Source organism: Muntiacus reevesi, chromosome 19 (assembly GCF_963930625.1).
Source record: "Muntiacus reevesi chromosome 19, mMunRee1.1, whole genome shotgun sequence".
NCBI classification, from domain to species: domain Eukaryota; kingdom Metazoa; phylum Chordata; class Mammalia; order Artiodactyla; family Cervidae; genus Muntiacus; species Muntiacus reevesi.
Window position 1 is genome coordinate 45,421,997 of NC_089267.1, and position 12,922 is coordinate 45,434,918.

Genomic DNA, 12,922 nt, shown 5'->3' on the forward strand with positions numbered 1-12,922 from the left:
TAAAGACAAAAATAAATACCATGTATGCATATAAACAGTTCCCAAAACTCTTAAGAATTTCAATGGATATTTTAACATGCTATACAGATAGAAAGGTTATTATTTTTCATACACATTCTTTGCACATAAATAATTACAAAAAATGTTAAGGCAAAATTCTGAATTTCTTTATTTATCTCGATTTCTTGATAAGTTTCAGTGACAGCTCATTATAAGGCTTTACTATGGGAAAATACACTGAAACTGGTAGGAAAAAAAAAGCTTGAATAAATGTTTCAATATGATATTTCATACTATCTCTATCCTTCATCCAACACTATAGTTCACAGTAGCTGATCATTCCCAGAACAAAAGTGCTTATTTTACACATACAGAGGGAAAAAAATGTATGATTCAGTTGTTCTTTATTTGGATATATAAAATTAGTGTTTGATTACAAATGTTTTTCTATCCCTTAATTTTAAAACAACAACAAAAAAACAATAACACAGCAAGAATCTCAAATGAGTTTCAGAAAATTATCTATATTTAAAGCATAGGGCCAAAGGCTACTGATTTTTTCTTACCAGTGCTGTCATCATAGACAACTGTGACAGTTTTCCACTTGAAGAACTGCACCAAGTCCAAAATGGCACGGCTGAGTGAAGAGAAGTCTGGGTAGAGGCTGACATAGAAGGAATCTTTGTTGTCTGACACCTGGTGCTTCCAGCGGGTCTGGATGTGGGGAACCCCCAGAGCATTGCAGATAGACTGAACTGCATTTGCCGAAGAGCTGTGTGAAGGCCCGAAGATGGCAGCCACCCCAAGAGACAGCTGATCACAGGCTGCAGAGGAGACAGAAGTCTGTCAGTAATGAGAGGAGATGCCAGCGTGCCAACAGTACCACATTATCATTGTCCCGAAGGCATCATCCTGAAGGATGATTTGTTTGTCCTTAATATAACATCTATAACTAGCTGATTTTACATGTTGCCTAACTCCAAATATTCTCAGTTTGTTAGAAGGGAAATTCACCTAGACACCTGCAGCCTAATGTTCAAATATAATAACTTTGCAAATAATGTCAAGGGAGGAGAAGAGAGAGGAGAAAGAGGGAGAATATTTTAGAATTTAAGGGGTGAATATTCATTTTGCAAAAATACTTCATATCCAGGGGATACTTCAGGGAAATACTTCAAATCAGGGGAATAATGTTCCTTCCCAGATTCACTGGTCATCCTCTACAATTTCAAATTCTGAATCAGAAGCCATCTATTTTTCATGGCCCATCTAAAAAGCTATGGTTGGGCACATAGTTTGGTATCTGCAATATCTGATGATACAGGTCAAGCTGTGCAAACAAATGCCTATACAAAACCTGACATGAGTCACAGAGGGTGATTTCATAGGGATTAATCTCATTGAGTAGGAAGATAATCAAAGTATTTAATTAAATACAGAAAATTTAATCATCTTTATTTATTTGGCTTTTGGATGCTGTAAGACTTTTATGATGCACTAAATGAGTTTTAAGTTTATATTTATGTGTAGAAAATTTTATTCACATAAATAATAATTACAGTAATTAAGAGACCCATAAACAAATTAGAAGGTATTCAGACAGGAATAGCAAAACTGTGACAGAACTTTAAATTGTGTAAGGCATACCAAAGCAAGTGGTACGTTTGGGTCAAGCAAGTCAATAATTACTGGAAACATGAAACTCATCTTTAAACACATGAATATGATCTGTGAAAGAGGCTAAAATTTGTTTCTTTTGACTGGTAAAGGAAGAATTAGGGCAAATGTATAGAAGTTTCTCATGAAGTCTGACACAACTGAAGAGAAGAAATGTTCAAATGTGGAAGTCTATTCCAAGAGGCAACAGTCTGTCTATCCCTGAAAATATATAAGGATGACTAAAATATTTAATAGATAGCTATTCTAACTGGGATTTAGGGATCAATTAGATTTTCAGTCTTAATCCTTTCAAAGTAGTTTATCATTCTACTGTGCAAAATTTACTGATTTTTCCTTCAGAGATTTTGCCACATAAAATGTAATTTGATGGATGGATTCTTAAGCACAGAGATATTTAATAAATAAATTTTAGCTAAAAAAAAAAAAACACATTTGTTTAATTTTTTCTCAAAAATGCAATTCGATATAAATATATAGTTTTTGAACACATATAGATTCTTACTTTTAAAGTAATAATTGGAATTCTGAATCAGTAGAAAGTTTGGAGCCTCAAGGTTTTCACTCACATAAATTTTAATTCACATACATTGAAAATAAAAGATCTTCCTTCTCTAGATTTTTGACAAGTCACAAATCAAGAAAAGTTAAAAACATTATGTTAGCTTATACAGAGCTTCTGAAGTGTGTTTCAAAGAAAAAATAGAGTTTTGGGGTATCAGAGGAGTCATTTAAAAGCAATATATGATTCAAGTAATAATTCAAATCCAAATGCATCAGAGTTTATTGAGCAAAACAGTGCTAACTATTAAAAATATAAGATCATATATCAGTGAAAACTTAAACATTGAACTTACATTCTTGCCTTGGAAAAACCAATTTAAAAAAGTTTAACAATGTCCAAATGAATTGGTATTTTATAATGAATCATACCAGTATCACATATATTATTGAAGATTCATAAGATTCAAAACTATATTAGATCTCTCCTTTCTATTAGTGGACTTCCCTAGTAGCTCAGCTGGTAAAGAATCTGCCTGCAATGCAGGAGACCTCGGTTCGATTCCTGGGTTAGGCAGATATGCTAAAGAAGGGATTGGCTACCCATTCCAGTATTCTTGGGCTTCTCTGGTGGCTGAAATGGTAAAGAATCTGCCTGCAAAGTGTTGGGAAGATCCCCTGGAGAAGGGAACAGGCTACCCACTTCAGTATTTTGGCCTGGAGAACTCCAGACACGACTGGGCGACTTTCACTTCATATTATCTCTTTACATATTCGTGTGCCGCCCAAGCAGTCATAGGTCAACAAGCAAGTGCTTCACAAGACAAGATCCAAACCATGACATCCACCATTTCAATATCTCACAAAGAACGTTATTCATACACTTACTTGAGCTTTTTCAGCTTCAGGCAAAAGTCACTTCTGGAATTAGATTCCCAATGGATTTTTAATGAGTGAAAAATTTGTAAATCCTTTTTAATATTCTAAAAACCAAATGAGTTTACCACCTCATAATTTTGCTAAGATAGTCCCAAGGTAGTAAGATGTTTGTTATCAGAACATTCTAGTCTACATTTTTATTTTATGTTGCTACTTTGAAGGCACCATTAGGAAATCTATTTATATTTTATTTATACTGTACTCATATTCTATATTCTTTGGTATAAATTATTTCATTTAAGACAGAGCTTCTTCTTCCTAATGGAAATAATCATGAACGATGTCACTAATCAAATGCTCTTGTCTTGCAGCTAATGACTTATTTTGCAATTATGATGACACATGTCATATTTCACAATAACCTTTACCCCCCTTTTCAGCCTTCAAAACCTTTCATCACCCTGACATGGTTCTGAAATGTGAAAGCTTATTTTTATTCATAAAGATATGAATTCAAAGGGCAGGCAGAACATAGGCTTTGATAAACACTAGTTAGCTGGGGGAAAAGAAAGATACTTTCATCTTAAGAAATAATATATCTTATCAACTGCCATTAATATTAATGAATTTAGAAGAACTCTGTACTGATTTAGAATTATAAGTAATTATGTACATTTCTATAGATGTTAGGTAGCTAATAAAACAATATTAGCATTACAGAATAGCAAGCACTGTCTTAAAAATAAGAATTTAGAACAAATGCTTTCTAAGTCCACTCCTTTGAGAAAATCTACCTTTTGGAATTTAATTTCATGAATGCTAACTATGCAAAAGAAAAGATCACCTACTTAGACAAAGTAAGTCAATGAAAACATCTCTCAAAATATATTTATTGCTAAAACTGTTGTTTGTTTCAAATAATGCCTTGACAGTAGTTTCTCTATTACTTTCTTTCATATATGTATTAAACTCATATCTCAGAAAATTATATGTCTACTCATATTGAAAATACAGCTTTATAAAATAATAAAATTCATACGGTATTTTTATTATTTCTTCATGTAATTCAATTTTTATATCATTAGCCATTTATTCTCAGTTACAAAAAGAAATATCAAGTGGCTAAAAAATAGGCAAGTTAAATGAAAGATTGATCAAATTTTTCCAATTAAGTTTTAAAATTGGGCTGTTGTTTTTAAGTCACTTGGAACCATAAAACTTTCAAGATACTCAGTAAATTAAGACCACAGTAGTAAAATAGAATTGACACATAATGCAAATAAAAATGTAAAATTGGATTGTAAAACTTGGTAAAATTCACTGATGGTATTGTTTTATTTTAGTAGGTTCTTAAAATAGGAATAGTTTAGTAGTAAAAAACAAAAGGATTAATAAGGGAAAAGAAAACAACTTCACTATCCCAGACATAACTACAATTCATGTTATAAGCAAATTTTTTCAGCAGGTAATCATATCACTTCACCTTTCCTGAAAAAAGAATGTATGTGCAGCTCAAAAAGAAATATTTGCATGAAAATATCTCTAGCGACTTATTAATTACTTTGTGGATTAAGAAATCTCTTAAGAATAGCTAAAAATCTGAATTTCAGAAAACACACTATTAAATGTCTATCAATTACCTTTCTTGGATGCTTCAAAACTGTCATAGAGGTTTATCTTCTGGGTGTCATAGGTTAGGGTGGTATTGGGCAGCAAGGTTCTATTTCTGTTGATTGTGTTCACAGCAAATCTGAATGCAAGTTCCTCAGCTCCCATTGGGCCGGATTCCACATATTCAAAAATACCACCTGGCAAAGAAAGGAAAAATCACACAGTTCTTACAAGACAGAGAAAATCTTGGAAGGTGTCTGTACTTTTATGTATGTATTTGGGTACTTAATTTGTGTGAGTGTGTGTGAGTGAGTATATGTGATTTGTCTAAGAATGTGGAGTATGAATACTTCAAATATTCAAGTAAAAATTTGAATTTATGCCCTTTAACATAAATTCACACTGGCAAAATTTATTTGATATTGATATCAAAATTTTATATGATTTGAATATGATTTTGCCTTTTTATTTAGTAGTTGCTTCTTTTAGGGCCTACATATATATAGATCCTGCATCAAGTACTGAACTCTCAAAGATTTGCACAGTTCCAAAATAATCAGTCCTCTATGTTGATAAAAAGCTATAAGGTTAGCATTGGGAAAACTGTATTAAATTTGTCTCTGTTTATTCAGACATCTGAATCCTTATCATAATTTTTAAGTTTTAAGTTTAATAATAACTTACCATATTAAAAACCCAAAATACTTATTCACTTGCAAATTGCAGCATTTTACTTGCAAGAAAAAGAACAAAGTAGAATTTTCTATGTGTTTTTCTCTACATCCTTTTTCAGAAAACACTTGACATTTTTGAAAGATAGCTCTCCTGAATCATGAAAATCCCTTAGGCAGTGAATAACACTGTAGCAAATAATTTTGGTCATAAAATGTGCAATATAATTTAACAACATGTTCTTTCCATTTGGCACCTTCCATCAGCTGTGTCTCAGACCAGTCCCCCTCAGTTGTGCCCCAGCCTTGATATCATCTCTCTCTCTTCAGTTGTGAGTGACCTAACTGAGACCTTTGTCTCCAAGAGAATCCCTTCCTTGTTGATTTGGTGAATGAAATGAAACAGGGAGCACCTGATAGCTGACATCCTCCAACCTCTGTCTTTAGGAAACCAAAACACTTAAGATAATGAACACTTATTTTTCTCCCTTTCACACTTCACACCACGTGCTCTCAGGACAGCCATTCACAAATTAAACTCCCCTGAATACGACCTTTCCACAGCTTGCAATTCACACCTCATGAATGTCAGGAGATTATACCATTAGCACACTACCTATTCTAAATTAGTAAGAAGTCATGGTATGGTAATAATTCCTCCAAATATGAGGAATTAGGACTCAGAAGATACCACAGTGATTGGACAAATTTATATTCAGGAAGAATTGGAAATATTTCATTTTACATCATATTAGTTGGAAATATTTCTCTTATTTTTTTCAACTAGTTTGATGGTACGGTTACATAACAGCCAACTTATTGTGAAATTATATTCTGAATATGTTTAAATCCTGGTGAGTTATGCTAAGCAGAAGGATAATAAGTATTTATCAATATCCAAATACTTAATGGGTGTCAACAACAAAATTAGATGTCATGTATGTGGAGGAGAACAGTGCTATGAGCATGGACTCCAGAGTTAAACTGTGTTTACTTTCTGGCTCTGCCACTTGTCAGCCCAGGCAAACTGGGCAGTTGCTTAAATCTTCAGCCTGAGTTTCTTCATCTCTAAAAAAAGAGATGATGATGGAGCTAGTAGATAGAACTGTTAATAGACAGCAAATTGTCTCATAACAAAGCACTTAGAATCAATGATTACCATAGAGCAAACACTACATAAGTGTTTAAGATTTCACTGACTCTTCAAAGCAATCCCAAGTAGTATAATTTTACAGAAAACAATCTTGTGACCAAAGATCTTGCAGCTATCAAGTGATAGAGGCAACATTAGAATCTGTGCATGCCTGACTTGAAACCCCTTGCCTATTCCACTACAAATCAGTAATTTTCTTCAAAATTTCATTCAGGCAAAATACACAAAAATTCCTAATTCCTAAAATGTGAGATAAGATGACTTTAATAAAAAGTATGCAGTTAGAAATGTAAGATCATATATATGGAACAGAAAAATAATTGCATAATTGGAAAGTACTTCTTAAACTTAACTAGGAACACAGAATTGATTCCAGAAATGCAAACCTGAAGTCATTTCTTAACAGCAAAATAAAATGAAGCACTGAATCTTCTACTTTTCCCTGTTCAAGTTTTGATTTGAATGTGGTGTAAAAGGAAAATGGGGAAAATCCCCTGGAGGAGACCATTGCAACCCACTCCAGTATTCTTGCCTGGAGACTCCCAGGGACAGAGGAGCCTGGCAGGCTACAGTCCACAGGATCACACAAAGCCAGATATGACTTAAGCAACTTAGCATGCATAAATAGACAAAAAGGAAACAGAAATGGTCAACACATGATGATAGCAGGTTACAACTTCCCTATCCTTCACCTCTCTTCAAAGTAACAACCTACTTTGAAAATTATGTGCTAGAGTCTTCTAATATTGAGAATACACCAACTCTGTGGCCCAAAATTTTGCTCCAGGTTTTATGTCCAAGAAAAACTGTATATCTATGTTCATCAAAATAAGAAGAATATTGCATGACATCCCTTATATGTAGAATCTAAAAAGAAATGATACAAGTGAACTTACAAGACAAGCAACAGACACACAGACTTTAAGAACAAGCTCATGGTTGCCAGAGGGAAGGATGGTGGGAAGGAATGGTTAGATTGGGATGGACAGGCACACACTGCTGTATTTAGAATGGATAATCAACAAGGACCTACCACAGAGCACATGGAACTCTGCTCGATGTTATGCAGCAATCTGGATGGGAGGGGAGATTGGGGGAGAATGGATACATGACTATGTACGTCATTATTCACCTGACATTATCACAACATCATTAATTGACTATACCTTAGTATAAAACAAACAGTTCAAACAGTAAAAATATCAAAATAAAAAAAGAAGAAGAAGAAAGAAAAACATGTACAAGAATATTCATAGTAGGGCTTCCCTGGTAGATCAGCTGGTAAAGAATCTGCCTGCAGTGCAGGAGATCCTGGTTTGATTCCTGGGTTGGAAATATCCCCTGGAGAAGGGATAGGCTACACACTCCAGTATTTCTGGGCTTCCCTAGTGGCTCAGATGGTAATGAAGCCACCTGCAATGTGGGAGACCTGGGTTTGATCCCTGGGTTAGGAAGATCCCCTGGAGGAGGGCATAGCAACCCACTACAGTATTCTTGCCTAGAGAATCCCCATGGACAGAGGTACACCCCAATACAAAACAGAAAGTTTAGAGGGAGAACACGATGGCAGAGAAGTAGGTGGACGTGGAGTCCATCTCTCTCCATGGATACATCAGGAAAACACCTTCAGACACAGAAGTGCATGAAGAACAGCAGCTGAGAGCGGACAGGAGTACCCGACCAGTGAAAAAGAATATATAGAACCATGCAAAACTCAGTAGGACAAAGGAACTAGGGGGAAAAACAGGAGTGTTAGTAGGACTGGACCTGTCCTTGGCAGGTGGGGGAACTGAAGCGGGGGTCCAATCCCCACAGTAGGGTAACTGTCTGAGTCAGAGGAGAAACATGTAAGGCTGAGAGTGAAACAGCTGATCTGTGGCAGCCTAAATGGAATGAGAATCAGACAGTCCTTTCTGCAGCCATACATACCCCAGGCAGGAACCCGGGTCTCCTGGAAGGCACAGCGGCTGGGAGCTGGAGTTTAGGGATTGTGGAGCAATCCCAGGGCGAGGGCTGCTGTTGACTGCGGAGAGATGGATTGAGGGGATGTGAGGGAGGAGATCAGGGTGGGAAATGCCTGTGGAGGAAAACCAGGCAGCCATGGAAGTAAGGCGCTACTGCTGAGTCAGGCGCAGGGGGTGGAGCCATCACCATAGCCTCTCTCCACGTGCCAGCATGGGCAGCTGAACAATAGAGAGGCTGGCACTGACGGCTCAGCTACAGAGTAGGACCCCGCCCAGGGTGCCCCCTTTAGTGCCTGTCATGCCAAACAACAGAGAAGGACCCCAGGCAAGGGAGGCCTCTAAGTGCCTGAAAGGGCAGAGCCACAGAGAAGGACTGGCCAAAGAGGCCTTCTGATCGGCAGCTACAAGAGGCTCAAAAAAGGACTCTGATCGGGCCACAGCTCCTGCAGCGGAGGCAGTCTGCGTCCCTGCACACTGGGCGCCGCCAGGCTCCCCGCAGGCCAAGCGGCTGCACCACCTTCATGCTCAGCTCTCACGGGGGCAGAGCTGCCACAGGAAAAGAAGGTCTCGTGTTTATGCGCACAGGGTCGCTTCGGTCGTGTCTGACTCTTTGCGACCCTGTAGGCTGTGCCCTGCCAGGCTTCTCTTGACAGAGAGCGGGTTCTCCAGGGAAGAACGCTGGAGCATATTGGCCAAGACTGGTTGCCATCCCCTTCTAGAGACTGTATTTCCTGCTGCCCTGGCCACCAACCCCCCTGAGCACCTGGGGCTGCCAGAACCCCTGCGACCCACGCAGCTGCACCCCCTCCACGCCTGGCCCTCACGGGGCAAACCCAAGCCCTCCAGGGCAGCCTCAGGAGCAAACCCCAGTGGACGACACACATGCAGAGGTGGAAATAAAACCAGAAGTGAAACCCAGGGGCAGTGTGACTAAGGAAGAAGACCCACAACCTTCCCACCAACTGTACAAGCTGCAGATTAAATCCGCACGATCAACTAAGCAGACTCCATGTCTGTGGAATATATAAAAGGCCATTGAGAGCGCCCACAGAAGAAAACGCACTAGCTCTGATAGCTGTGGACACTGGAGGCAAGAACTCATAGGAGTAGGACCAGATTAGAACCTGAGCGGCCCCCACAGCAGGCCCAGAGATCAGCGCAGTGTTGGAGGGCATCCTAGGGAGGTGAGGTGGACTGTGACTCCCAGCGAGGGAGAGGACTCTGACAGCAGCGACTCAAGAAAAACATTTATTATTCTTATTTTTTGACTTGTTCTGTAGATTCTTTTGGAGTTTTTCCCCCCCTTTTTTACCCCTCTGTTGTAGTTGTCCATTTTATTGGCACTAAGAAATCCAAATAAACTTTTGAGCTATTTTTTTTTGTTTTTCCTCAGACACATTTTTTGCTGTCATAAACCTCTACTTCTACCTTGGGCTTTTGCAGTTCTGTGGTGTTTTCCTCTTTTTTCCCATTTCCTTTTTTTAAATTTTTAATTTTTTAAGCCTATTATTATTTTTTATACATTTATTCCTTTGTCTGCTTTTCCTGCGGTTATTTTCCCCTTACAGTTAATCTTTAACGTATATAAATTGTCTTTAACTACCTCTATTTAACACTGTATATCTATTCTTTCTTCTCTTTCTCTCCTTTCCTCTCAACATATTTGTTGGTTTTAATTTCATTGCTTTATTCCCCACTTGGCACCTTGCTTTAGTTTTGTTATCCAGTTTGTGCTTTACTTAGTTTTGTTCTGGAAGATATAATTTTTGCTTTTCTTTGTTCGTCATGTTAATCTATTGTACTTAATTTTTGTTGGACTGTTTTGATTTTGCTTATGGGTGTATATCTATATATGTTTAGTCAGTCACAATTTCTATTGCTGCTATAAACCTCTGCCTTGACATTGGGCTTTTGCAGTTCTGTAGAGTTTTCCTCCCCATACCCCTCACCTTTCTTTCTTCTTCCATTATTTCTCTTTTTGATAATTTTAATTTTTAATTATTTTAAACCCACTATATTTTTTCTAAACTTAATCCTACTACACTTGGCTTGACTTTCCTATTGTTCTTTTCCCCTTGCAGTTAATCTTTCTTGTATATAAATCTTCTTCATCTATGTCTCTTTAACTTTGCATATCTATTCTTTCTTTCCTTGCCTCTCAACATATTTGTTAGTTCTCTTTTCATTGCTTTATTCCCCACTTGGCATCGTGCTTTAGTTCTGTTTTCTAGTTTGTGCCTAAAGTTGCTGCTGCTGCTGCTAAGTCACTGTAGTCGTGTCCGACTCTGTGCGACCCCATAGACAGCAGCCCACCAGGCTCCTCCATCCATGGAATTTTCCAGGCAAGAACATTGGAATGGGGTGCCATTGCCTTCTCCAGTGCTTAAAGTTAGTTTTGTTCTTAACTGGTAAATATAATTTTTTATTTCCTTTTTTTGCCAGATCAATCTACTGTACTTTATATTTGTTGGACTGTTTTCACTTTGCTCATGCCTGTATATGTATATGTGTATATTCCATTATTTCAATTGTTATTTGCCTGATTTTGTAACTTCCATTTGTCTGGGGTTCATCTTTGGTTTCTCGTTTTGGGATATTTGTTTTACTCTCCATTAATGCCATAACAAACTACTTGTGGAATCTTCATTCCTGACCAGAGATCAAACTCTGACCCTTTGGAGTGTGAGCACTGAATCCAAGACCCTAGACTACCATATAACTAACCATAGGGAGTATCAAATAGTGAGAACTCACACCAGGAAACCACTTGAACATAAGACCCAGCATCACCCAAACACCAATAGCACCCTGTGCAGGAAGCCTCATCTAAACAACAAACAAAACAAAAATACAAACCCAGTCATCAGGAGAGGTGAGTACCACCTCACTCAGCCTTGTACATCAGAGGAAAAACAAACAAACAAAAACTCAGCAGAATCTCACCCTATAGGAAGCTCATACAAACCATTGGACCAAACTTAGGAGGGCAGAAATCGAAAGGAAGAAAGAATTCAACCTTCTTCAAGGAAAGAATTCAACTTTCCTTGAAGCCTGGGAGAAGGAGACCTCAAACACAACACCTTAAAAAAAAAGAAAAAAGACAAAGAAAAGTCAGAGAAATAAAGCGCAAATGAAGAAATAAACTAGAAACACATTAAGTCCAAGTAAATGAAGAGGAAATAGGAAAATTACCTGAAAAAGAATTGAGGATAATGATAGTAAAGATGATCAAAAACCTTGAAAGCAAAATGGAGATAGTGCAAGAATCAATTAACAATGACCTAGAAGAATTAAAGAATAAGCATACAGAGACAAACAACACAATTACTGAAATTAAAAACACTCTAGAAGGAATCAATAGCAGAATATCTGAAGCAGAAAAACAAATCAGTGAGCTGGAAGATAAAATGGTGGAAATAACTTCTGAAGAGCAGAATAAAATAAAAAGAATGAAAAGAACTGAGGATATGCTCAGAGACTTCTGGGACCATATCAAACTCACCAACATTCGAATTATAGGGGTTCCAGAAGAAGAAGAGAAAAAGAAAGGTATGAGAAAATTTTTGAAGAGATTATATTTGAAAATTTTCCCAACATGGAAAAGGAAATAGCCAATCAAATCCAAGAGGGACAAAGAGTCCCATACAGGATAAAGCCAAAGAGAAACACACCAAGACACATACTAATCAAACAAAGACTAAACAAAAAGAAAAAGAATATTAAAAGCATCCAGGGAGAATCAACAAGTAACATACAAGGGAAACCCCATATGCTTAACAGCTGATCTTTCAACAGAAACTCTGCAAGCCAGAAGGGACTGTCAGGATATATTTAAAGTACTGAAAGGGAAAAATCTACAGCCAAGATTACTGTACCCAGCAAGGATCTCATTAAAAATTGATGGAGAAATAAAAAGCTTTTCAGACAAGCAAAAGTTAAGAGAATTCAGTACCACCAAATCAGCTTTACAACAAATGTTAAAATGGACTTATACAGTTAAGAAATACAACAGAAGAAAAAAGATCTATAAAATCAACACCAAACAATTAGAAAATGGCAATATAAACATATTTATCAATAATTAATTTCAATGTAAATGTACTATATGCTCCACCCAAAAGACACAGTGGTTGAATGGATACAAAAACAAGGCCCATATATCTGCTGTCTACAAGAAACCCACATCAGACCTAAAGATACATAGAGACTGAAAGTGAGAGGATGGAAAAATATATACCATGCAAATGGGAAGCAAAAGAGAGCTGGAGTAGCAATCCTCATGTCAGACAAAATAGACCTTAAAGTAAAGAAGTTTATAAGAGATTAGGAAGGACACTACATAATGATCAAGGGATCAATCCAAGAGGAGGACATAACAATTGTAAAAATCAAAGCACCCAACATAGGAGCACCTCAATACATAAGACAAACACTAACAGACATAAAAGGAGAAACTGACAGTAACA

At 37.1% G+C, this 12,922-nt stretch overlaps 1 protein-coding gene across 4 annotated transcripts in view; it reads right to left on the reverse strand.

The window, feature by feature from the left end:
* Window positions 1–12,922, reverse strand: part of GRIK2 (glutamate ionotropic receptor kainate type subunit 2) — a 721,691-nt gene that overhangs the window by 441,299 nt on the left and 267,470 nt on the right. For all 4 annotated transcript variants that reach the window (XM_065911321.1, XM_065911322.1, XM_065911323.1 and 1 more), the window contains exons 3-4: window positions 4,698–4,865; window positions 567–824 (exon numbers count right to left, since the gene is read on the reverse strand). In XM_065911321.1, coding sequence (XP_065767393.1) covers window positions 567–824; window positions 4,698–4,865 — 426 coding nt within the window. The remainder of the gene's footprint in view (window positions 1–566; window positions 825–4,697; window positions 4,866–12,922) is intronic.